Source organism: Haliaeetus albicilla, chromosome 6, assembly GCF_947461875.1.
Source record: "Haliaeetus albicilla chromosome 6, bHalAlb1.1, whole genome shotgun sequence".
Taxonomy (NCBI): domain Eukaryota; kingdom Metazoa; phylum Chordata; class Aves; order Accipitriformes; family Accipitridae; genus Haliaeetus; species Haliaeetus albicilla.
Window position 1 is genome coordinate 2,266,997 of NC_091488.1, and position 27,623 is coordinate 2,294,619.

The 27,623-nt window shown below is 42.7% G+C and overlaps 1 protein-coding gene across 1 annotated transcript in view; it reads left to right on the forward strand.

Moving 5' to 3' along the window:
* Positions 1-931: 931 nt before the first annotated feature.
* Positions 932-27,623, forward strand: part of PHEX (phosphate regulating endopeptidase X-linked) — a 100,487-nt gene continuing 73,795 nt past the window's right edge. The window contains exons 1-5 of the mRNA XM_069784848.1: positions 932-2,017; positions 6,058-6,126; positions 8,662-8,823; positions 25,957-26,043; positions 27,135-27,361. Of these exons, the coding sequence (XP_069640949.1) occupies positions 1,906-2,017; positions 6,058-6,126; positions 8,662-8,823; positions 25,957-26,043; positions 27,135-27,361 (657 nt within the window). The 5' untranslated portion in view covers positions 932-1,905. The remainder of the gene's footprint in view (positions 2,018-6,057; positions 6,127-8,661; positions 8,824-25,956; positions 26,044-27,134; positions 27,362-27,623) is intronic.

Here is a 27,623-nt window from a genome sequence, read left to right on the forward strand (position 1 = left end):
GCATTTGGATCATGGGCAAAGTTGATTTAAGTGTTGAGATCACAGCACGTCCATGCGTTTTCTGCCCTTTTGGCAGCCCCTTTGAGTCCTCATATCAGAAATCACTAGGAGTCTCAATAGCGCCAACGTCGCCTGAATATCTTCTCAAACCTGTGCTGCTGCCAGGCTTGTGCTGGGGATTGTTTATAACCAGGGATCTGCTCACACCCGTGGAGCCATTCGTGTGTGAATGGGAACACTTGTCTGGGACATTCGTGGGCCTCCTGGTTCTGTGACATCTCCTCCCTCTTCTTCCTCAGCTGATGGATGTTAAAAATCATGGGTTAAATGTGGGAAAAGTAGGCGGGTGAAAAGGAACAAATGCTTTTTTCCTGTTCCGTGCCAAGCAGAGATGGGAATGCCCTCCTTGGAGCTTGCTGGCAAAGAGGGACAGGAATAAGAAATGAAGGCATTTTGTTTGGAGGACCCCAGCCAGGCTGTAGAGGGGCTTGAGGAGCGAGGGTTTCTGGGCCTTCAAACTCCTAAGTCTTCTTCTGGATGGAGCAGGTTTTCCCTTTATGCCCATCTGGCATCCAGGACAACTTGTGTGCAGGTGCTCACAGGGAAAACCGTTCAGTCTCCAAACCGATAACTTTGCCGTTGTGATATATGTGCCCTAACCTTGTGACATAAGCCTTTCTTCTCTCTACTTGCGCAGTTTTTTATCAGGATGGGTGGGGGCTGGCGTGAGAACTCCTAAATCCGCATAGAAGTAACTCAGACACATAAACTTCTGTTGGGAGCATGAGCATGGCACTGCCTCTCCCTGCATCCCTAGGTTTTGCATGAAAGTCCAGCTCTGGAGCAAGCGAGAGCTCCTCGGAGAGCTGAATGTCACAGGCAGCTCAGAGAATTCACCCTGAAGTGATTAATTTTGTTATTTGATGAATGGGGAAACCTTGCCACCTGGAGAGAGGATTATCAAGTCTAAGCCAGAAACTGAGAAATCCATATAAATAAGGCTTTCTAATTTTTTTTTTTATCCCCCACCAACTTGAAGTCCCAAGTAGATACTTTCCACTAAGCTCATAGTAGTACTTAGAAGCATAGGATCATCTCCTAAGATTCATTGCATATCAGCAAGGACTGAAATACCTTGCCTGGAAAAAAAAAAAAAAATAAAAAAAATCTAGCTTTTAAAGCAGCACTATTCTGTAGGTTGTGCTGATTATTGCTTTGTGCTGCATGACTGTGATTTTTGGCACGCAGTGTCACATACCAGATTCCCAAAATAAAATGCTACATGATATTCTAAGAGCTCTTAGGAAGCTTTAAAAAGGGATTTGTCCACTGAGTGGGTATCTCTTCTGGTGAAGCGAAATGATGCAGCAGGAATGGTTTAAGAGGAGGAAACTTTAGTCAGCAGATAATTAGTCTTTTTAAATAAGCGCAAGGAGAAAAAAGAAAACCTTCCGTCGGTCTCGTGTTTGTAAAAGTTGTCAGCAGCCCTGCTTTGATTGTAAAGGGTTTATGGCTATATGTTTGGATAGCTAAAACATCTGTTCGGCAACGTTGTGAAATCCTCGTGTTCGGAACCCCTGATAAGGGGGACTGCCGAGCTCTTGGCTCGGAGAGGCTCTACCGGCAGCGAGGGCTGCGCAGACAGCGGTCACCGCTCGCCTTTCCTCCTCCTGGTCGGAGGAAAACGTGGGAGACGGCTCCTCTTTTACACACGGTTTTCCTTGGAGAGGGAGAGAGCAGGAGGCGCCTAGGCAATGGTTCACGACAGAAACCTGGCGTTGTGAGGAGGAGGAGGAGGAGGAGGAGAGCTCATGGGTGCAGCTCATGAAGAGTTGAAATACTGACACCACCGCAGCAGAGGAAAACCGGACTTCTGCCGGAGCGAGCCCGTCCCAAGCCATCCCGATGGAAGGAGAGACGGTACCCGAGGCCGGGAGAGCGGCCGGCAGAGCCACGCGGATCGCCCTCGGCGTCTTCGTCAGCGGCACCGTCGTGCTCGGCACCGCGCTTTTCTTGGGTAAGCGAAAAGGTCGAGGCTCACCCGAACGCAACCCTCCCCAGCCCGTCTGCCGGGTGGTTTGTTGCCCGTGGTTTGGTGAAAAGCTCGATCTCTTCTTCTTTCCCCCACTGTTTTGTATTTATCCCGAAATGGAAATGTGCCAGGAAAGGGATTTGTTGCGGGAGCGCTAGAGCTGGAAAGTGCAACGTGAGCTCGTGTAACTTTCTGAATGCTGGATTTGAATTTGGATACTAATTTGAACGTGTTCTAGCCAGAACTGGGTCCTTTTGCAGAACGGGGAGAAACGGGTGAGATTATGCATGTCACTAATGCTGATTACGAACTCACAGATTGTCACCGATGTGGACTGGTATTTTCTGTCTCCTAAAAATGAATCTGTAGTGCACACATTTTATGGAATCTTTTGGGTTTTCCTTCATTTGGTTTTCATTTAGGGCTTGACTAGAATTCCTGTAGAAGGCTTCAATAGTGCATATGCTTGCACATTTTTTTAGATCTTTCTGTTCTTCTACGATGAATTGCAAAGTCATCTTTGCAAAAATAATAAAGAGCACATCTGGGATGAAATTAAAATGTTTTGATCACATTTATAAGCTGTAACTGGACACAGTAGAGGAGGAATTAGTTTTACCTCTCTGGGATTTGGAATCATCTGTAGATTGGTTTTTTTGGAATATCGCATGGAAGCATATGCCTACACCTATAAAATGATGTGAAGAAATATAAATGTACCCAAAACCACCAAGCAGAGAAGAGAAAGCAGTGCTGTACCCTGTAGGAACTTGCAGAGACAGATCCTCTTTTGGACTGATTCAGCCCAACTTTTCATTTCTTTAGACCAACACAGATTTCCCTGGACTGGAGGGAACTTAGCCTCTAAGCATATCTTTTGCTTCCCTCCGATCATTTATGATCTTGCAATCTTGTTTGAAAGGTTTGCTTCGTTTATAATCACAACAGAGAAAATTATGCCAGGCTTTCTATAGAATATTTAAAGCACGAGGCTCGTACTCGGCTAGTGTTTTTCTGCCCTAGAGCAAATTCTACAAACATTTGCAGGCAAGTAACTTTTGTGTATGCGAGTAATCCCCCTCAGTTCAACAAAACTCTATAAACGTGAGCAGGATTTAATCTTCAACTTGTTAGTGCAGAATACTGTTTCTAGATGAAAAATAATGTTTTTCACTTAAAGGATACAATATCAAACACCAGGGAGTAATGGAGAGACCTTATTTCTTTTTTTTAGCACTAGATAGTTTATTGCTTGTAAAAAGCAATAGATGTTTACCACCATAGCTTGTCGGAGATAGGAGTGCTTTGTCCATAGACCAGACGTGAAAATTCAAGCAAATACATTAATTCTTGGAGGTGGTTTTCTAAGTGTGCTGAGGCCTGTTCCATAGCCAGGGATTCAGTGTCAAAATTTTCATTGGCATAACTGCTAAGAAAATAAAAATGCTGGCCTTGGGTCAACCGAGAGGTTTTTAGGATTTGTTTGGAAATTGTCTGAGGTTTTTGACTGAAAGAGTGAGGGAAAAAAGTTAAATTGTTTTGGTTTAATGTTGTGTCAATGCAATGTTTCTATGTTTCATTGTGACACTGTGTTTTGTTTGTAAGTTTGAGTTTAACTCTTTTTTTAGTTTTGTTAAACTGTAGGAAAGGAGACCGTTCTTTCTGGTTGTGTGAAACATTTCAGGCACCTCAAGATCACCTTTTTTCTTTAGTCTTCATTTAATCTGCAAAACTTGCAGTTTCTGGTAGACCTGAAACAATTTCCCTTCAATTTTCCAGCCTGAGGAGTGAAACGTAGCCTTCTCCTCCTTCTTCTCAGAGCCCCTACAACTCTAAGAGGAATCTGGGAGAATCACATATTTTTATTTACCGTTACTTGCCCGTACTGGCTGTAGCCACACCGTGGCTTCAGGGGGGAGCTACCGGAGAAGTCACTTGGCATCACCTCGGGTGGCTCTCCAGTTCCCTTGAGCAAGAATTCAGGCAGCTTTGAACCTCGATTTGGTAGCCTCTCCTCCTGACTTGGTAGCCCTTTGGACTTCTCAGGTTAGAGGAACATCCGCATTATTTGCGTCTGCATATTTGTAGGCTTTTTCCCCTTTTGGATTTTTATGGGGACCTTAATTACAGTGGGTATTTGCTTAAGAATCTGGGAACAGGCTTATAAAGGAAGAAGCTGGGACACTAAGTGTTACAACCACAACTATAGGTAATAATCTCATGGTTAGTTCTCTAACAACAACAAGGTAAGAGAACAAAACCAAGAAAAGTTTTCCCATCAAAATTAGCTGTTAATTAAAAGGGAAATGTTACCGCCAAAGACTTTTTTTCATTTGCTCTCATGATGAAGTTGTAAACAGAACAAAACTAGTCAAAAGGGTATTGTGCTTTTGTTTACAAGTATCAAAACTACGAGGACTATTTCAGATTCTTTACTGATTCTTTTTCATTTTCCCTCATTTTCCATCAAGTGCAAAAGAAATAAATGGTGTCTGGGATTTTCCCTCCTTTCTCTGCTTTGTTAAGAAAAAAAATCTAGCAAACTTTCAAGACCTGGACAGGTTCGAAAAAGCTAACTTTAAAGCGGGGAAAGAGGTGAGTTGGGAGGAGTGCAACACTCAATTAATAGGCAGATTATCCATTATTTGTATTTCATGTGGCTCAAAATCATGTTCTGGAGACCTCCACTTCTCTATTTTCTGCTGTTCTTCAATATTTCAGTTACAATCTTTATATGCCTCAATCTTGTGTAGTTCTTGGCTAATTTACAAAGGTTGTTGAGGGGTTGTGTTTCACTGAGTCAATGCAAGCTTTGGTAAAGTTGTCCAGAAATAGTTTCACGTTCTCAGTTTTGAAGAAAATTTGATTGAAATCCAGCCATTTCTGTCATTAATTGTCATTAAAGCTATGAGGTTGGAAGAGATGAAACAGCTTTATATTCAATTATAGCTTTAGGGTTTTTATAGTAAATTTTTCCTGTGCTGAAATACCATTTCACGTTTTTCTATCCCTTTTGAATAATAGATAACTACAGGAGAAATTGCTTTATAACTGTCAGTACTGGTACAGCTACGATACCTTAATATAGTCGATTGTTGGGTTTTTTTGTTTGGGGTTTTTTTTTTTTCTTTTGTATTTTTGCCATGGCCTGAGTTATTAAGATAATGGATATAACGAGACATTTCTTTATGTCTACTGAGCACATCTACTGAGTCTTATTTCATCTACCCCTTGGGACTCTCCCATCCTCATCCCAAGTATCAATTATCTGCATATTTGCTGCCTGACAGCAGTATCTGAAATTAGCAATTCCTATGCTTAAGTTTCAGTGGCAGCTGTAATACACATTTTTACAAGATGAGCAGCATTAACTGACAATCGCCTCGTTTTTGCCGCCAAGGTTTTTAGAAGCAAATACAATTGCAATACTTTTGGAAGCCGGTTCGGACAGAAACTGCGCTGTGCCTTATGAAGCACGTCTCTCCCTGTGCCTGTTGCTCCCTGGTTTATTCCAGGCTGGAACGAGGGGACCCTGGAGGCGTCCCGTTGGCGCTGGGTCGTGCCGGCGCAGGGTTCGGCAGCGCAGCGCCATCCCCGCGGCTGGGCAGGAGCTGGGGGAACCCTGCCGAAGGTGGCCGGGTAGCTCCGCGTTGTGTTGCCAGCTGTGAAAGGTGCATCTCTGGAGGATGATGGCAACGACGATTAATTGATCGCGGTGATGCTCGCCGCCAGGCTGAAGTGGTGGCACTCCCGGCGCTGCGCAAACGTCCTCTGAGACAGCCCTTGCTCCGTGCTGCCTACGAGCAAAGGCAGAGGAAGGAGAAAGCAGGCACAGGAGGGGAAAATTATTTGTTACGAGCCACGGTGTTTACTTAATATACATTCTAACTGGTTTAAATCGATGTCGGCAGAGATGCATTAGGGCCAGAGCTTGCGCTGACATTTGAATGATCAAGTACGCAACATTTGGCTGCAATGGTCAAAATTCATTACAAATGATCTCATTATGGTTTTCCATTTTGCAGTTAGCCAAGGTCTTATAAAGTTTCATCCGAAGCAACGGTACTGTTTGACCTCAGAATGTATTGAAGCTGGTAAGCAACAATTTTATCTTCTCTATTATATTGTGATTATAGTATGTTAATGAGGTATTTATACTGCTTAAATTTTTTCCATGATACAATTTAGTCAGAAAGCTTCATTAACAATGAGGGAAAAAAAAAACCCCAAACTTTTTTAAAAGTCACTGTTTAAGTTGCTGCAGATCTGTTTATTTTCTACCATTAAAAATCATGTTTTAAATCGGTTTAACTCTACCCAGGTTAACTCAAAGTTTCCCATAGGGATTGTTTATTTTTTTAATAAGAAACAAAATGTTGGGTGACTTGACCTTCAGGTGTATTTTGTTGTTTCCTTCCCAGTAGTCAGAAAACCAGCAAGTGATTTGTTAAGGCACAGAGATGCTTTAGGGCCAGATCTTGCACAGACTTGCACAATGGTAATGTGGTGACTAAAACTCAAAATCTGCAGCTACTTCCATATTGGCAGGCCCTTTTCCCCATGCAGAGATACATGTGGTAACCCTTGTAGAGCTCGAACATCTATTAATATTAAATGTGAGCTAAAGGGACCGGGCTTGGTGGGACTGGAGAGACACCCATTTTGCACTGGTCAGTTCTGACAGAGTTTTGCTTGCGCTACGTCAATGAGAGTTTTGTCATTGAGCGTCTCGAGAGCAAAGATCAAACAATAGTTCCCACATCTGGAAATCTGCCCCTAGAGCTGTTTTACTGGAAACAAAGTGGACATTGTGTGAACTTATATGAGTATTTATTTCCATTCTGAACCATATTAAGCTGGTACTGTGAGGTGTTTGGCTAGTGGTTTGAAATCCTGACAAGTTCTGTGGGGCTCCGTAAAGCAAGAAGTTTGCAGATCTCAACATTCCCAGGACGTTTCTTGCCATTCTGCTTCTGCCCTGTGTGACACTGACAGTGCTCCTGGCCGCCCTGGGCATCACCCTCCGGAGCCGATTCTTGAATGACTGCAAATATGTAAGCAAGGTGGGACAACTAAACAAAACACCACCACCCCCAAAACCCCAACCAAAAAAAAAAAAAAAAAAAAAAAAAAAAAAAAGGTGTGGGTGCTTCATTTTGAGCTTCAGAACAAAAAAAAAAGTCACTGAAGAAGTTTGAATCTGAATTGGCTTTCTTCTTCTCACATGCACACAAAATAACATGGATTTTTTGATAAGCTCAGCAGAAGCTGGGATTTTGCACCAAGGCAGACTTGGACACCTAAATGACCTGACTGTTTTAGTTCAGAGTGCTCTGGGCAGTGACTACGTAATGTCTCAAGACCCGAGCCCTGCCTTGCTGAACAGCTTTTCAGGAGTGATAGAAAATTGCCAAGGACCAAAATGTCTTCAGTGTAGTCGGTTTGAGAGTTTCTAACGTGAGAGAGAGAATTACGGGCGAGACACAGAGTGACTCTTCCTATGACATTTCTTAGTGGATGAAGAAGAGTTACTGGATGCTAGAAATAGTATCATAAAGTCTGTAAAATTATCAGATTTCCTGCTAGGATTTTTAATCAGTTATTTGGATAAGCCTCAAAACACGTGATCATTTAGCCAAAAAATGTCCAGTATCCACATATTCTGTGTTACTTGACCTATGTAGATTTATGCCACCATCACTATAATGCATGGAATGGGTAATGGTTTTAAACTAAAAGAGGGCAGATTCAGACTAGATCTAAGGAAGAACTTTTTTATGCTGAGGGTGGTGAAACCCTGGCCCAGGTTTCCCAGAGAGGTGGTCAATGCCCCATCCCTGGAAACATTCCCGGTCAGGCTGGACGGGGCTCTGAGCAACCTGATCCGGTTGAAAATGTCCTTGCTCATGGCAGGGGGGTTGGACTAGATGATGTTTAAAGGTCCCTTCCAACACAAACTATTCTGTGGTTCTATGATTAGATACTCAAAAGCTATTAAGTCTCTGGCTTGTCAGACTGATCTCTCTCTTACCAGTCTCACCCACAATAGCAACTGGGGGGATGCAGTCACAAAACGGAGCTGAAAATAATACAATTACCTTTTCCAGTGAATGGTAGATCTGAACTTGATTTGTTTTCCTGTGCAGCTATTCAGCTGAAGGTAAACAGTGCATAATTTCTGGAATGCTAATTACAGTCTGCTCATATGTATTGCTACTAAATTCCTCAGGCACTTAATTCTATTATCATGGCAACAATGGAGAGCCTGTCTTTGGGTGTCTGGCTCCAGCAGTTCATGTTCCTGTAGTGCTAGGTTCAGTGGTCATTGCTGCACAGCACTCAAGAACATTCACTGCAGATATTTTGTCTTTTTTTCTTTTTTTTTTTCTTCTTATGTAGCCACTGTTAGATGCTAGAGAAGCTGGGTGGTACTCTTGCTGCTTTTTAAAAAATGGCAGAGATCAGGGCACACATCAGTCCTAGAACAGCAAGGCTTAGCTTGCAAGTGAGGCCAGCTTCACGTTGCAGAGACTGGTGAAAGTTAATCACAATTTCTAGACTGTGGCCTCATTTAATTCTCTGTTTAGGAAAAAGTGTTCCACAAAATCTATGTGGTGTCTTTTTTACAGCTGCTGGCATCCTAAGCAAGATAAATCAATCCATAGATCCGTGTGAGAACTTTTATCGATTTGCCTGTGATGGCTGGATATATAATCACCCTATTCCTGAAGACATGTCAAACTATGGTGTTTATCCTTGGCTGCGACACAACGTGGACCTCAAACTAAAGGGTAAGTATGTCATTTCTGAAGGTGTTTGGGTGGCTTGTCACGATACCTTGTTAATTGGCTGGTTTTGAAATGAATAAATATTCCACGCTTCTTTCTGATCATTGAATAATACCCAACAGCCCAACTTGATGTTCCCTTTTAAGTGTATTTTTCTTGGTTTTTAATGAAAATAACATTGAGAAATAGTGAATTATAACAGAATTTGGGAGGAAGAATACAACTCCTGGGAACTCTACCAGTTAAGAATGGAGGGACCAAAGCATATTCCTCATACCAAAGGAAAAAGCGAGAGGATTTGAACTCTTTCCCCCTTGCAGTTGATGGGTAGACCAGCATGCAGGAGCACAGCATGCACATTTAAGAATGTCCCAGATCCAGACAAACATCAGTCTAGGACAGCACTCTGTCTCTAACAGTGGCCAATAGCTGGGAAAGAACATAATAAGGCAAAACCAGAGTGATATTTTCCAGTAGACTTACCCAGCTCTTGGCGGATGGCAATTTACGGGCTTCCGGAGACGGAGGTTGTTTGGGTATTTATTGTGTTTCCTTCTCGTTGCCGTCCAAGCTGCCATTGAGGTACCTGAACTATCATCAGTGAAACAGAAGGCTGCTTAAGATTGTGTGTCTGGAGGAAAAAATAGCCCCGGGGTGGAAACGTGTAGGAAGAAAGGTATTTTAGTCTGCCTGCGACTTGACTTTGCGCTATACTCTGCAGCAAGGCCACCTCATCAGGAAGCTGTGCAGACCAGCTGGGGAGAAAGGGCGATCGATGGTTATTGTGAGGCAGGAAAACCCTGCCAGAGCCTTCGAATCTTCGCTAAAAGCGGGTCCTGCAAAAGAAGGGAGATGTGCAAGATTTGTTATTGGTGGCGGCGTGCTTGAGCGTTGCACGCCTTGAGCGCGTTAATGATCTATCAGTCGACGTAAGAGCCTGCTCTGAGCTCGCCACAGGACAGAGGTCAGTTTTAGGATGCGCTTAAGTACAGCGTTTATTTTTCTCTTAGATTTTGTACATATGTGCGTGCGTAGGCATCAAAGCCCTTCTCCGCTTGCTTTCTTCAGTCCTATCGTCTTCAATTTTGGCATCGTTAAGTATTTTAAAAGCTGCCTTCGGTTTCAGAATATGAGTTTGGAATTTCAGCGTAGGACACAATCTGATGACTGATGGTTTAAGTCTGCTGAAGATGTCACAACCAAAGGGAAAAAATATTGCCAGGGCCTGTTTTACGTTATGCTTTGCATTCTAATTGTTCTGCTGCCAGAATCGGGCTGTATTAGATAGCTGCACATCCTGCATGAACCACAGCCACAAAGAAGTCAGTCCTAATTGAATATAGAGTAGCAAGCTGTGACTCTCATCCCTAATTTCCTCTTTTTACAAAGCCTAATCAAGGACATCATGCTAAGCCACATTTTTAGATGGTTTTTTTTACTGCAGTCCCTTTAGAAGTTGCTAATCCACAGCTAGGAAAATACAAGACAAATAAAGAAACATCTAAGTGAGAAGTATTTGCTTAATGGAAACTCCATATCAAAAAAAGGGTGTAATGAAGTGCCTGATAACTACTTTAATAGGAGGCCTACACTGTTCCTTGGCATGGTACAGGGACAAAGATGTGAAACATTGGGTGGTATAGAGGAGCTGATTTAATATAACATCTGTCATCTCCTCCTTAACTTCTTAACTGTCTACTTAATAGGCTTTCCAAAATACTCTTGGCAATTAAAAAAGGAAAAGGAAAAAAAAAAGGTGTTGGATGTCAGCATTGGTAGCTGAAATAACAAGGCATAACTTCAGCCTCTATGTGTGTTTGCGTTTTAACTCGAGTTACTTCAATAAATTAGCTCGACACTGAGTTATTCATTTGTGGATGACCACAACCTTACTATCACAAGTTTTAGCAAGATGAAGAACTCTTGCATAGAGAAACATATATATGTGGCTGACCAGACCTCAGAAGCCAATTTAAGCTCTCCTTCCTAAAGAACTCTTGGTAGAACTTTGTACTTCATTGTAAATGTCCCTGTTTGACACTCAGTAGATTAAAAAAGCCCCAGTCTTTAAAGAGCTCATTATTATGCAAGTTCTATGTTCTGAAACATTTATCATATTAAAGAAAACTATTAATCTTAAAGTGATAACATGGCTTGGCCAGAAAGCCACATTTTTCATATTTGATATTCTTTGATGGTGTGATATAAATGGAAGTATTTATTCAGGCAATATATTAAAAAATGATGTTACTTAAAATAAATTATTTGAACATCTAATCTGTTTTCTGGTGCCTGAATGTTCCTGAGCCTTAGGCAGAAAGGGGGTTTGGGTATTTGTGCAAAGATCTGTGTATGGCCTTGGTTATACAAGGGTATCTTCAGTCTCCTGGAAGGTTCATTTTTTATTTGGGGCAATTGCTATGGGAGAAGACATTCCAGTTGATAATGGGTAGCAAGTGTAAGAATTAGTTTTGCCTTACCAAAAAGTGGTAGATGTAGCGGTATAATGTACTGAACCCTGCATTAAGTATTACTGGGTTTGAGAGCAAAGCTTGGGGGGTTTTTTTCCTTTTTATTTTTTTTTTTTGAGGTTGCAGACACACAAGAGCATATGACTTTGCAGGTGTCAGCTTCAAAAAGGGTAGATCATTTTCTGTATTGATGAAGGGGTTTGGTGCTTTAATGGGGAATTCCAAGGAGAGGAATGGCAATGGGCCAATGGAAAATAGCTGAGAACTACTGAGTGGTAGATTTTTTTGCCTACATATCTCTGGTTGGTTGAAGGAACAGGACAAGAAGAAACATTCATTTCAGGGTTCTTCCAGATTTGCAAAACTTAATGTGGTAGTTAATTCTATTTTTTGTAAGCTTTGGGTTTATAATGGGGTAGGAATATATATGTGTGTGTGTGTGTGTATATATATATATATATAATGCTCCCATGGCTTTCTCTAGCTGTCTTAGGATGGATTTAAACTAAAATTATATCATCATATTTCCCCTTTAATTTCTTTTCCATCCTTTGTTTGAGTGTCACTTGGATTTCTTTTTCCGCTCTCAGAGGAATCCACAAACCACATGTGGAACTCACTTGATCTCCTGGCTATACAAAAGGGATAAAATCCTAGCCTGGTGAAAGCAGGGGTAGGTCTTTCCTTGGATGTCAGCAACAGCAGGATTTCGTGCGTTGTGGAGGAACGTACAGAAGACAATCGTAGATAGCCAAAGTTATGTCAAAAGCAGAGACTTCTGGGTTTGGTTATGACCTAGATCCAGGTAATGGACATCTAATATTTGGGTTAAAATTTCTTGGTTCCCTGTAGAGCTGTCCTGGGGAGGACCGAGGTACTCTTACTTCCAGTTACCTATTCCTGGCTGGACCAGACTGTCGCTGACTTGAAGCCAGCGTTTGATTTGCAGATACACTGCAGGCACATCAAAAAGTGTCTCTCGTTGGTTAAGAACAAACACTTTTAGTGCCAATGGGCCTCCGAGGAAGCTCTTGGAGTCCTTCAAAATGGAAAAACTGGTTCGATTGTGGCACCTGTTGTATTAACAAAAGCTATCTCAAACCGCAACTGTTTCAGCCTTATGTCAGGTCAAGATTGCAATGTCTCTGAGTTAATAAATGTTTTTCACTTACCATAACATTTTCTGCAAAGCTATTTGTGTTCCTGCTGAATTTTTCCATTTTGATTGGTGACCTTAATTAAGATTTTAGGAGCACTATTGTCTTACCATTGAAATGGCAAGTGGCTTTTTGTGAATAATTCAGAACTGGAAGTCTGAGGCAAGTAAATCAGTGCCTGTTACCTGTGGTGAATGCTGATTGTGAACCAAGCAGTTTCTTTTCCTTTCTCTTAAGTCTGCAGAACAATGATATACAGCTGGGTTGTTTTGTGGGTTTTTTTTCCAAGTGACTATGCAGGAAGCAATAAATTAAAAAAAAAAAAAAACCACCCCAAAACAAAACTACGCAAATATTCCTAAATCTCAGCACTGCAAAGGAGTGATTTAAATTATGTGAATCATTTGTGAACATGTCTTCCAGGCCTTTTAAATTTAATTTATGTCTGTGGAAACCAGTTTACAGATTAAGTCTCCATACTGATCCTGGCCCAGTGAGGCACCTACTTCAGACTAATTTGCTGTGCTAAGCTTTCTAGTGTGGCTATTTTCTGAATGCCAGTGAATTTGAAGTGAGGAATTTCCAATGTGGCAAAGAGAAAGAAATGGAGGCCTTTTAGGAGGGCTTTTAAAGAACACGAGACAGACAGCAAACAAAATAACTTGGCAGCGTAGGCAACTTTTCCCAAGATAATCGGCAATGGCTTTCTTTAGAAAATAAATTGGTTTTTATGTAAAACCAGTAAGGTAAAAATATCTCAGTATGGAAATTTGTACTATTTGACCATAGGAGAGTCCTGTCGGTGTTGAGGACCCTGTGCCACAGGGCTCTTTGGGGCTGGTTTCTCTTCTCCCACCATTCAGCAGGTGCTCCGCTGGGACCACTGGGATGCCTTGGATGTGGCCCATGAAATCCATAATGTAGGTGCTGACGCTCATCCCTAGGTTTCTGTATTAGCTGACCCGTTTTTTTGTGATTTCTTCCTTCAGAGGTAGCTGGCTGAGAGCTGTCCCAAGTAAGAGGGAGAACACCAGCAGTAATTTAAAAAACCCTCGGAGGGTATTTATGTTATTGCCTCCAATATCTTCTTGTTGGATAACAAGATAGCAGCAAACGGCAACAGTGCTTAACGTTGTTTTCCTTGGTCTTTTCTACTATAAATGGATCTCTCCTCAATGATGCAGAGATTTTTTTTTCAGTGGTCCGGATCTTCCCTGTAATGGCTTATCCATCTAAATGTAAGAAAACACTTAAGTGGCACAAGTCAGATAAATCTCTCTGGGCAACGAGTTAATAGCTTTTTGGTAAAATGAAGTACCTGAGTCAAAGGTGGAAAAGCCGGGACTTTTTCCAGGCTTTGTGGCTGCTCAAAATGGAAGTTGTATTTGTAATGGGTGATTTTGGGAAACCATGAGTACAGAAAGGAGATCATTTTGGTTCCTAAATGAGGTTTTAAGGCAGCACAGTAACTGAGCCACAGGATTCCCACAGCATCTCTCTGTCTGGGAGAGCAGAGTGGCATCATCCTGCGAGCCCTGCGCTGGAACGGGAGCGGGGCTTACGGCACGCTGCCATTCCACATGCGGCACAACATTCCCCCTGGGTATACAGTGAGACTCTGTTTTGGCTGTTACCTGTAGAAGGATGATATGTTCATATCTGCAGATACTGAATTTCAAAATTGCCGTATGACTGTACTTTGGACTGGTAATTTTGCAGAAAGAGGATTCATACCTTGGAAGGCATAGCAATCCGTGACATCTGATCTCCCGTTTTCTGACTGTCGTGGTTTCAGCCCAGCCGGTAATAAAGCACCACGCAGCTGCTCACTCACTGACACCCTCGAACACGGTGGGGTGAGGAGAAAATATAAAGGCAGGCTCGTGGGTCGGGACAAGGGCAGGGAGAGATCACTCCCCACTTGTGGTCATGGGCAAAAGACAGGCTCAACTTGGGGAAGAAACAAAATCGATTTAACTTACTACCGATCAAATCAAAACGAGGATATTAGGAAGTAAAACCAAACCTGAGAACAGCCAGCCCTCCCGCCTCAGCCCCGCTCCCGGTTCTCTCTCCCCAGAGGAACAGGGGACGGGGGCTGGGGTCGGTTCCTCACACCTCGTCTCTGCTGCTCCTTCCTCCTCCGGGGGGAGGAGGACTCCTCCTCACTTGTCCCCTGCCCCACCGTGGGGTCCCTCCCACGGGAGACAGCCCTTCACAAACTTCTCCAACGTGAGTCCTTTCCGCAGGCTGCAGTCCTTCAGGCACAGACTGCTCCAGCGTGGGCTTTCCCACGGAGTCACGGCCATCTTGGGGGGCCTCCACTCCCCTCACAGGCTGGGGGGGCATCCCCTCCTCCAGCACACCTCCTCCCCTCCTTCCTCACTGACCTCAGCACCCACAGAGGGGTTCCTCTCACATTCCAGTCCCCTACTCACTGCAGGTTTCCCCTCTTAAATCTGTCCTCCACAGGTGTTACCACTGTCCCTGATGGGCTCGGCCTGGGCCAGAGGTGGGTCCTGCTTATTGCTGAGGAAGCTTCTAGCAGCTTCTCACAGGAGCCGGCCCTGCAGCCCCGTCTCCTGCTACCAAAACCCCCGCCACACAAACCCATAGCACTGACTAACAAAAAAAATTATGCAAGTACGTGTTGAAAGTATTAATATAATGGAGTAAAGCTTAATGCTTCCAGTTAGTATGGAGGTCCACCTACACTGGAACAATTGGGGATCTTGCAGTCTTCTGGTTTAAATGCAGTTTAAACTCTCGTGCCAAATATAATGAAATGTGATATCCCCTGCAGCATAATACTGGGAGGCTAGAGGGGCAGGGGAGGAGGGATTATTGCTTAAAAGATTAAGATTTATTATTGAAATTAGATTTATGAACAGAGGCTCTCGCATTCCATAAGATGATTTTTGGTTTTGTTACAGTTTACGTACAGTTGTGTTAGTTGACTTTTGGAGGCACTCACATGATGTGCCTATCTTTTCATATACAAACTCAGAGAATTTATAAAATGCTGAAACTGGAAACAAACAGCACTGTCATTTAGGAAATGTGCTGTATATCGGGGCACTGAGCAGAATTAGGAAGCATTTATGTAAGCACAGCTGTTTGAATGCCATTTCCATGAGAACTCCCAAACTGCCAAAATGGATATTCAAGAAAAGGGTTGCGGAATTTCTTCCAAGGGGTGAGGGGGAACCCTAAAATGTCAGTATATTAGTTGGGTTTATTTGTGTAAATACAGCATCCTTTCACACAACAAAATTGGTGTTTGGGAACATTTGTTCGATTTACTTGATTTATGTTCCTTGGGAATTAGAACCTATATGGATGAATTAATTACTAAATCTTCATAAATTCCTGTGGAAATGCATATTAATTACAGCCTCATTAATGCAAAATTAATTTATAATGATTAAATGTTCTATCAGAATGTCAGAAGAATTAATAATGATGGGCTGGTTATTTTCAAGAGTCACTAGTCTAACCGTGGTGAGATGGACGCTATATAGGCTGATGGACATTAATTGTATCAAATACGAAACACGTTTGCCTGAATTGATTAATGGTGTGTTGATCATCATTAAATGCCTTTTTTAAAAAAACCAACCAACCAACCAAACTGCCTTCTCCCCCCAAACCCACAAAATAAAACTAGGGGTGGGGGAGACACAGTTTATCAAAACAAGGCAGGCCTAGATTAAGGCATCAGCTCCACAAAGATAATTCTGAGGAATGAGCTCCTGCAGCTGTAGAATATACTGGTAGTTTTGGGTTTGTTTTTTGTTGTGTTTTTTTTTTTTTTTTAATTGTTTGAAAATACAGAAACTGTTATATTTAAGGTATATCTGAGGCTGTGTAAACCAATGTAAGGCCCTGCAAAAGGGACCAATACCTCCTCACTGGCATCCTGGATGCTTCTGCCTTCCAAGGAGGTGGGAATATATAATATGGCAGGTGGTAGGACAATCTGAGTTGTGTCTTGTACTTGTATGATTTCATATTCCTGCGTGAACAAGGAGTTTGCCTTTGTGAAAGTTGCTTGGAGTGATTATTTCGAGTCAAGTACTCCAGTACGATGATTCTGGTGACCTGACTATTTACAATGGGGCACTGAGAGAACAGGTAAGGAAGCAGCGGAAGGCTGATTAAGGAGGGAACACAAAATACGTGAAAGTGGAAATAATATATACTTTGGTAAAATTTAAAAACTACATTATAAGCACCAGAAAAGTGTATTGACTTGCTATTTTATTTTATTTTGGACTCAAAGGGAAAAGCTTTATTTAGGCAAGGATAGTTTTAAGTATATGGAGAAAGATTTTTGCAAGCCTTTGATGCTAGTTTGTTTTTCCATATATATATTTAGCAAACAGTAGAGAGATCTGGACCATAATGCATTAGAAATTCAAAATAGGTGTTTATAAAATGCATTTAAATAATTTTTATAGTGCATTAGGCTCTGACTGCTTCCCTTCCAGTCCTCTGAAACTGAGCAATATTTACAGCCACCAAGAAAAAAAAAAAAGGAAGAAAAGCCTTAATGTCAGTAAGGTGCTGGTATTTTAAAAAATTATTTAACTGCAGTGGTGAGAAGTTTTCATTGTTTGTCTTTTTAGTTGCAAGGGAGTGAAAATGGCATCTTTAAACAGTGTATTTTCTTATTTTGGAATCCTGGAAACAACCTTTTATTTAAAAACCAATCATTTGCAGCTAACTTTTTGTAAAGTGTCTGGTGGGGATAAAGACTCTAGACTGGACATTTTGGACTGTGCACCAGACACCTGAACTAGCAAGAAGCCCTGCAGAACAATTAGCAGAACTTGTAGTTTACAAAAATAAATAAATTTAGGTTAGTTGAATTTTAGGGAAGCCTCAAAAACCAAATATTGCTATCAATTGTTAATAGAGGAAAATGGGTTGTACTGTACACTAAAGTTGCATAGCAAGAGAAATTCTCAGAAGAACTTGTGTTTTAAAGGCTTAGAGGAATTTAATCAGGCCTTGAAATTATATATTTGAAGTTGGCTTACACTGGTGTCAGAAGAGAGCTGTAAGTAGGCTTCTGCACCCTCCACTGAGGTTTGTCTCCGTGGTGTTTTCCAGGCAGGCGAGACCTTGCTCTGCTCTTCTTCCGACACTTCCAGATGCAAAGCAGCTCGGAAACAGAAGCTGGGCAGGAGCATTAGTGTGGGAGTTTGACCTGTGCTAATAAACCTGCTAAGAGGGATAAAGTTGTACTGAAACATTAAATGTTGTATCCTACAGCAAACCATGTCCATCTCATTTTCAGGACAGTGCTCTGAGAGAACAGATTTAATTCTAAGAATAATCTTGTCTTGACTTGTACTTGTCTTGTTCCCAAGAAACATGTATAGCTTTGAAATATGTCAGTTAAGTCTGTCACTTCCTTTTTGAACATACATAAATATATATATATACACACACACACATATATATATATATAAATTCTTCACCCTCCCCTCTATACCCCTTTCCAGCTGTAGGGGTCAGGTTTCCAAACTGATGAGAATAAAAACATATATATCAGATTTTCTTCTTTGACGATCTTGTAACCCGGGCTGGTTGTGTCGCAGTCTGTTAAATTGAGATTTTCACATAGCAAGACAGGGAAGTTACCATTGGTCAAGTGATCACAAGAGTCTTGTGTATAATTTTAGATGCTGTGGCCAGTGCTTTTATTTTGAGGTGGAACATTGTGCCCCTCATAGGCCTTCATCCATAAAACTTACCACTGCCAGAACTCCTTCGCTTAACTTCGGGCTCTGAAAAAATGGAATTGGAAACCAGATACTCTAAATGAATGTCAGCTGACCCCAAACCGTTCTGAAATAATCATTTTTGGAACATGTAAGCTCACATTACTGTAATTAAGACTGTATATTTGTCTAGCTGTGATTTCCGTAACAGCAACGTGGTTCTGAAGTTTTTTTTTTTCTGTGCCCTTTGGCATCCTGGCCAAATCATTGCTCCGTGAACTGTACTGAACTTGACTTCTTAAATCCAGTGCACTGGGAGTTTGAAGAAAGAGCAGTACCTTCATGACACCATTGGAGTCCTTAGATACCCTTAGTGGTACAAGTGCAGCTGGCTACCTGTTTTTTAGGGCTTACGGTTGCTTTTCAGGACCTCTTTTGCCATAGCTCTTTACTGTGAAGAAAATATGGGATTTTAAAGGTTAGACATTCTTGAAGACTAGATTAATCATAATTATCTTATGGCTTAGGGACCTCAGGCAATGATGTTCTGCATACAAGTGTTGTGTGTTTGGTCTGGTTTGATTGCCAAACCCAAACCGAGGTTTGAGTACATTTTTCTCTACTTTTAAGCTGAAATTTCTGACAGGACATCCTTAAAACATCCTGCTGCTGGCATCAGAGGATCTCCTGCAAATTTCCAAAAGATAACTTGGGTTTTGCCTCTTCACAGAGGTAGCACATAGTAGTGCTAACCCAGGAAGGAAACAAAGCTTGTGACTGATAGCTGGAGATGGGTGAACAGCTCTTTTAATTATTCTTCTCATCAGTTTAGAAACCTGACCTCTGTAGCTCAAGAATTGAAAGAGAAATCTACTTTCTCTGTCATCAGGTATTTGCAGAGAAACTCCCTTTCCACAAGCAGAGTTCCTGCATTTTCGTCTAAGAAACTAAAGCTCGTAAACATGCAATATGGAACAAATATCTGGTTGGTAGCTCCTTCTACCCAAACCAAAGGGAGAGCACGCTGTTGTTGTTGATAGGGCCCTGCTGTGGACATGGCTGAGGAGAGCGCGTCTTCTGCCTTTGGCCCAGTGAACGAGTAGGCATGGGTTTCTGAGAAGCCCTTGGGCCGCTTTCTGGATCTGCTCCTGAAAACAGTGCATTACAAGTTGCTTTCAGTTGTAGTACAGAGCATCATCTGGGCAATGCTGAGCAACTCCCACTGTCACTGATGTTAAAGGGACTGAGGGCCATTCGCCATCTCCAAAGGATCAAGCTCCTTGAGTGTTTGGATCAAGTTCAGCAAGTTTATGCTCATAAAGGAGCACTGTTCCCATCAGTAGGACTCTGACAGGAGTTAGATAAGGAGGAATTAATCCTCTGTGGCTCACTTTCCTTATCTGCAACAATGGATAATGGCCATATCTCCTTGGTCCCGCATGTCTAAGAGTGCTTTGAGATCCTTATCCTAAATGTATAGAGTGCAATGCCAGGACTAACCATTAGATTATCTTCTATGACCTTTCTTGTATCGCAGACAATTACATTACCCAGGTAATGCAGCTCAGTAGCTTCCACTGGGATAAAACATAATTCACATTGGGCTAAAGCTTATCTTCCCAAAAAGCATCAAGTCTTGAAGATGTTAAGGGGCAGAGAAGCCACTATCTCCTCTGGTTGCTTGGCTCCAGTGGTTAATCACTGTCACTGCTGAATTTGTCTTCATCTTCCAACTGTTGGCTTTCTTCGTGCCTTTTTTCAATAGACTAAAGACCCCTTTAGCACCAAGCATTTTCTAACGGTGGAGTACTTTCATGCTGTAATCCCATCACCCTTCCACCATCTCTTGTGAGACAAATCATGCTCCTTCACTGCATCGCTTCCCCCCCGCTTCTATTTCTCAAGCCGCTCCACCCAGAGAAAAACCCAAATGGTTGTGATGTTTTTCTGCACCCTGTCCAGCTGTCCAACGTTGTTGTTAAAATACGGAGAGCTGAAGGGCAGGTAATGTTCCAGTCTGTCTTACCAGCCTGCGTACAACAGTAAGATCACCTCCCCGCTTTGATACACCTCTGGTTTTGCAGTCCAAGACTGCTGCTTGCTCTAGCATTGCCCTGGGAATTCATGCTGAATTACTTGTCCGCTTCTAGCTTTTCACTCTTCCAGGGTTACAACTTTCCAGGAAATGGGATGTCCCCTTGGGGTCATTGTATAGCTTTTTTTTTTTTTTTTCTGTTTAAAGTCCGAGCATATTCCCACTGGGATATCTGCACATGCAGTTGTTTTTCTTCAAGATACAAAGCATTATAATATATTTCAGATCATCATCAGATATCACTGTGCAAACACTTCAGTTTGTATTTTCCACATACAGCAAATGTTTGTAAAAGGATAAGGACAAAAATGAATGGACAAAATTTGCTACAATCTTTACTAGCACAATGTATTCTCCATATCTAGGATGGAAAGTACAGAGAAAACTTTATTTTTCTCTCTAGAATAAGAAATAAGCTTAGCAAATCACATAGTGTCTCTCAGGAACACAACTCAACTGTATATGTAGAAAACTGTCTGATAGCATACAGAATATATACAGTCTGTAGATCAGGACACTGATAAATTGAATCAGTATCTCTAATCGGAATAAGTGGTACGCATGTTTCTTTTCTCTGCAAATCTGGCTGTGCAATCCCTTTTTCATGCACTCCGAGTCAGAAGAGGGAAAGGTGCAGGACTTTTCAGTGCCATAAATAAAATACGGTGGTTGAAAACCAACGTGAAGCTGTGTAAGACAGTAGGCTGGAAAATCAACAAGGGCTAGAATTGGAAAGTAAGGTTAAAGGTAACACTTAGCCACAAGACTATCCTTAGCAGCTTCAGAATAGCATGCAGTTAAATAAACACCCAGACACCCTAGCAGAGCTTACTTTGTAAAGAGCCTTGCTCTCACTTTTAACAGCAGATGATTGCTATTTACTGTAGGGCAGTGAACCGCAGGAAGCTGGCCTTTTTTAGCCCTCTTGCCCTGGAAAAGAACTGTCTGAAGGCGACTCGGTACAAACCTCCTTCCTTCCCTTCCCAACCCCAGTTCCCCCCCCCGCCCCCAGCTGTGGCTTTCTTTCCTTGACCATCTATCCGAGCATCTACAATTCGGACAACCGAGGATCGTTCCCAGCTATGGAGTGGTTTTTGTTGGCGGGGCTGAGCCTTTTGTGTTTTGTACAAGAGCCAGGGAGAGCAACGATGCAAACCCGCCCGACCTGGGCTGCCAGAAGTACAAGAACTTTGATTTGCAGTGGGAACCTCCCTGCCCTCGGCCCCTTGGTAGAGGAAAATGAATGATGAAGCAATTTGCAGCCTCCGAAAGTTTAGGGTATCGTGAACGCCTTTAGCCAGTTTCTGACTGTGCAAGTGGTAGTTGCTAATTGAGATGAGTTACGTTATTTCGGTGCTGCAGAGCAGAATTACCATTAGGTTTTGACACTTGCCATAAGTAAGTTTTGTATGAAGGGAAACATAAATCGTGCATCTGGGCTTCCCATGCAGACGGAAACAGGAACAACGAGGTGCTGAGATCAGGAGTGCAGGCCAAGATCCCTTTTACCCTGAAGAAAATGACTTTGGAATTAATTTGAAAGTGAAGGAAGTAAAAGACATGACTGAAGAACTGCTTTGCTAGAACAGCCATTCAAACGCGTATTTATATCTGGCTAGGGAAACATGATCGCAGACTTCATATTCAAGGTGGCTTAAGCTATGCTGGTTCACTTTGCTTGTCCCGGTGATTTTTGGCTATGATGATCCGCTTCGCATTTGCGGCAGCCTACTGTTGTAAGTCAGTAGTAGCAATAAGGTGTTAAATTGTGGTTGCTGTTAATAATGTTTCTGTGCTCTTTCAGACGGTTGTAAATCAGCTTATATTGTAGGGGTTTTTTAATCTCAGCAGCTAGATCCCTCTTCCATCTCTAGCACTGTAACATTTAACTGGGAGCTAACAAATGAACTATTGTTTCAAGGGTTGTTTTTTTCAATATCATTGGAGTGCTGTGTGTTTCCTAGTCTGGTTAAAGCTATTTGTTCCTAAAAATTCTTATTTAAAGATGAAGCTAAAAGGTGCTGATCAAAGATGGATAAAATATCTTTCACAGTCAATTAATGTGGTAAAGGATTATTTTTTTGGTCTATTGAAACTGTCTATAGATTCAAGTTGAATTCAGTTAATGTTTGGAGTCCTAAAATGAAAGATTGCTTTAGGGAATTAGAGCTTTTCATTTTGAAACAAGAAAACTGTGTTTAAAAAAACCAAGAAAGCTGCAAGAACAAACTCAATGTCCTTCTCAGTGTTGAGCGAGCTGCTTTAATCAAAATGCTGGTAACCCTGGTCTCCCTAACTTGGCCACAGTTTTTAATTCCGGCTACTGGACTTCAGAAAAGCCTACTAGACTGGACTTCTCAGTGGATTGGTACAAATACTCACAATCTCCTCGTGAGGGGTGAGAGCAGGTCCTTGGAAAGGCAGAGCAGGAACTGCACAGCAGGTCTGTGGGCATCTCCTGAGGCTGAACACCACCAGACCGGCGGTGCTCCTTCTCTTCCTACTCCTTGGAAGACCTTACAGGTTTTGCTTTCGTCCTGGTGTCCAAACAGAAAGTGCCTGGAACCATTACAATTTTTCAAGGTGGAAAGACAGTCTTCCCAGCCAGCTATAGTTAGGAGTTGAATTTTTTCAGAGGGGCTGGATTTGCTCTCCGTGGGTCACCGGCTGGCATTTCCCCTAGCGCAGACCAGAGCCCGAAATGCCATGTCGCACGTCACGAGATGGAGTGCCGCTGCGCTGCGGAGCTCAGCGCCGACCCCCACAACTGGATGTACCCGGGTAGGAGGGGGGCTGTCGCAGCCTGCTGCTGTGGCCAGGCTACTCGCAGTACCTGCCATCGCTAATTTAAAAAATAGCTCGATGTGTCTGCATTGATTTCAATCACCGTAGTGACTTTCTTTCCATGGATACAGCAACCTGTAGATAGACTAATTGATTACCCATATTTTTGATTAGTATGCATGGCTTCTTGCCTTTTCTTACTCTTCTTTAAGAAGAATTTAAATATTCAAGGACATGTAAAATCCATATGTATTTGTGAGTTAAATAAGAAGCAAATTTCTAAACCTTGTGTTTGGATTTTACGCTAGCTAATGCAGAAATCAAGTGGATGTGGTCAGTGCTCCAGCTCTGAGCTTCTAAATCTTTCTGAAAGCTTAAGGCTAAGGCTGAGGAACCTCTGTAGCCTAAAGAGCACTCATGGATCCTGTCCCCTATTTCAGGGTCCACAGGATTCAACCATCTTATTAAGGCTTTCATGTTTGATCACTGGATTTTACATCATTAGAACCAAGAATTTTCTTCATAAATGAATGCTGAGCAAATCGGTAGTGTCTACCCGACCTCATTCTTTGCAATAGTGCAGGGAGTGTTACAGCTTCGTTCTGCCGCATAACGAGATGGTTTGATGGGAAAACACCAAGTCTGATTTTAACAGGGTTTTATGCAGGTGTATTCCTAGAGTTGATTTTATTTTATTAGCTTTCATCCTCTGTATCTCTCCTGAGCTTTAGCTGGGCTTTAGCCATTGAATTTTATTAGCTTCAAAATTTCATGGCTGTGCAGCTCACTGGCAAGGAACAGAAGTTATTGCAATGGCTTTAATAGGAGTGTATTTTTTCATCCTTACTTTTATGGAGGTTTCATTTATAGTTGTGGTTTTTTTTTTTCTCCAAAAATGCCATTCTTAAAACATGAACAGGTCTGATTATTCTGCTAAGAACCGTGCACGCTGAAGATACGTGTCAATGATTGGCATTATATTGTATTTAACAAGACGAGAAATATTAACAATTTGAGGATTTGAAACCAAAGCTATTGGCAGTCCTGTCCAGCAGTACTTTTAGGGAAAATCTTATTTATAACTAAAAGGGAATGATCTCATTAGGTCTCTCAAGGATCCAAGCAAATGGGTTGGGTTTTTGTTTGTTTGTTTTGTTTGTTTGTTTTTAAGGAGAATAGGGATTGGAGGGAGAGAACAAGTGGCATCTACTCATCACTAGGGTATTCTTTGACTACTAAAGAGTTTGAGGTCAGCAGTACGATATATCTGAGAGGTGCGGCATGGCAAGTTCTTCAAGGTGCTAGGGAAATCCCAGGAAATCAGTGTCTTCGAACCCTACCTCCGGCCGTGAGCCCCTGAAACGCAGCGGCGCAGCACAAACCAGACTGTTCTCAGCTACAGAATCCAGTCGTACGACCCAGCTGGACTTGAGCCTCCCAGGAGAGGGGACCCTGGCGAGGGGACTCTGGCGAGCTGCTGGAAAGGGCAGGGGCTGGAAAGCGAGCCACTGCCGCCCGTTTGCAGGAGGGTGCTGTTTTGGATGGCAGCACCACCACCTCTTTGGTCCTCTGCCTCACCCCACCGGCGCTGGCAGAGGAGAATAGCGTTGCATCGACACCTGATTCAGTCCCGGGTGGAAGCAGTTTGGCTTTGCCATGGCTGGTGTTATGAAGTCCCAGTGATCTTCTGCTTTGGCAGGTCACTGGGACTCTTGTGTTGCAGTTTGTTCCCCCTTTTGCGCAGGACGTGCTTCTCAGCGCAGGGCCTTTGCTCGTTTGAAACCCAGAGCACTGGGGAGTATGGTACACAGGCGGCACTCTGGAATTTTTCAAGGCTTTTTAGCTCTGGCTGAGCATACCACCGGAGGCACTTGGGATAGTTCCAGCAAAACCACTCTCTCCAGTGGTCCCAGTAACAATTAGGTAACGCTGTGCAGGACCTGTTTGGGTCTTACAAAACCGGGTGAGGTCCAACAGGGTTTGCTAGCCCCACTTCTGTGCTGTGCTTAAGTACTACCCTGCTTCTCTCGGCCGTGGAAATGCTCGTGCTGTGCTGCACCTGAGCTGATAGATCTCCCTGAAGCTAAGCTGCCTCTGCATTTAGCCATAATGTGTGCATCTGCAGCTGCATCATGGCTGATTTACAACTTGGATAAAATGGCTCGAGGCAGCTGAGAGTGGACTGCTGAGATTCAGATGCGCTTTTCATGCTAGTTCACTTCCACGACATAATGTGAGGAATGCCAGGAATGTAGAGAGATGACAGCTTAGAAAAACTGGTTTGGCTTTCAGGCACCAAGGAGGTTGACACCTATAGTATGAGGGAGCTATATAGTGCAGCTTCTCACGTAGTAGTTGGACACTTGGCCTTCCGTGTCATTTACAAGACTGAGATTGTGTGCGTTTGACAGACAACGGGGCAGTTCTCTGCTGCTTGCTTTCAGCAGCAGAGCTGGCAAGAGTGAACACCAGCAGTCTTGCTCCTGGGATCCTGCCACCTCCTCCGTTATACCCCAGTTTCATAATGTACCAGCACCAGAGGCTGAGCCACCTGAAGGAATTCCTGACTCCCTGCCCTGTGCACTGGTTCCCACCCTCGCCCCGCGATTCCCTGTCCCCTCAGTTTGCTGAGGGTGGCTGTTTGTGAGGACGAGTAATAAGCAGCATCTGTCAACTGGCTTTAAATCAGTCCTCTTAAAAGTAAATTAAAAAAAAAAAATCCTTCTCTGTTGTGGATTGAAAAAAGTGCAATTATGTCTGTGTTAGTGCTTAAGAAAATACATGTGGAACCTCATCCTTAATTAAACAAATGCTATGATTAAAGCAAGTGCTGAGACAGGCAAACAGACAGTTCCTACGTTTTCTGATGTATTGAAAAAAAATTTCATTTGTCTTTTCAGCATTGCTTGAGAAACCCATCAGCAAAAGACGAGACAGTGAAGCTGTACAGAAAGCCAAGACCCTTTATGCATCCTGCATGAATGAGAGTAAGTAAGCGGCCTGATTTGAGAGGGACACGTATGTGTTACTATGCTTAAAAAGGCAGGCTTTTTTGCTGAGTGCTGAGCTCTGTGAAGCTTTGTGCAGATGCACAGGTTTCGCTGATTTGGATTCAATTGAATGCAGAGGGTCATCTACCCATTTCTGAAGCTGGCTATCAAGACTATGGTACACCAAGGCACAAGAAGTCAGTCTTACTGACTTACCTCTGCTTGTCAGGGAACTGTGAAGGAATATTTATTGGTGCAAAAGGATGCCAAAAGCGTGCCCCAGGGGTGTGGGGGTAGTGCCTGGGAAATCAGAGGAGCCCTCTGATGAAATTCTCATACTGACACTTTCAAGAGCCTTTTGCTCAGCACCTTCTACCTTTCTCCAAATCCATTTAATCAAAACGCTTCCACAGGGCTGGGTATAGACAGCCCTGGACTCTTTAGCTTCGAGTTATCTGCACGTCAAGCAAGTTTGGATGCAGAGCCCTATAGCCACCTTTGCGGAGTGCTTTTCCTGAGCTTCTAAATGTTGCTGTAAGGTGATGTACGCTGGGTTTGGACACATCACTAGCTGTAAATAGCTGCACGGGTGAAAGATGAGTTGGGAGGGAGTGGATTTTGTCCTTCAAAGTGCCCTTTGTCCTTCTGGCTCTTTCAGGCTTTTTTTCCTGTGCACTTTTCTTCCAGCGTGGCCTGAGACTGACTGTCAGCAACTGAGACAGCCTGCCCTGCAGCCTCCGTGCTGAGATGCTGACCCCTCTGCCTTTGATTATGTACAATAACCCCCTCTCAGAAACAGTGAAGTTTCTATGCTAGTTCCTAAGCGAGGAATGTTTTTTTAATTGACTTGATTCCAGCCCTTGCCTTTTTCGAAAGGCATTGATTTACCTCTTATACTTGATGCAGATAAACTAGGTTGGACTCCCGCGCTCCTGTGCTCACAGGCAGAGCAGAGGCTTTGGCTTTCAACTATTGTGTTTTGTCTTGCCTAGAAAATGGTCAACGCCAATAAATCTTTGTGTCTCACGTGGCTGCTGCTGGATTTGAATTCTCTGGAATGTAATTGTTGTCATACTTTGACATTTCAGATAAAATCGAAAAAGCCGACGTGAAGCCCCTGTTAAGTATACTGAGGCATTCACCTTTCCGCTGGCCTGTGCTGGAATCCAACATTGGACCTGAAGGGCTGTGGTCAGAAAGGAGGTTTAGCTTAGTCCAAACCTTGGCAACTCTTCGTGGTCAATACAGTAACTCTGTCTTCATCCGTTTATATGTGGCTGCTGATGACAAAATCTCCAATCGGTATATCATGAAGGTACCATATAGCATATCTAATGGGTTACTTTGCATGGTATTTTGTGGTCTCATTTTTTTAAAAGCATGTTTACATGCCACAGGTTTGCACTTGATTATTGTTGCTATCATCTACTGACTTACAGATGTACATAGGTGCCAATTTATAGGAATGTAGAAGCCGCTGGGAACCACATGCTATTGAAAAATATTTCTGTACAGGATATTTTCTCCTTTCAAATGGCAAAAAAAGGTAAAATATGTTCCCAGTGGAGCAATGTCCA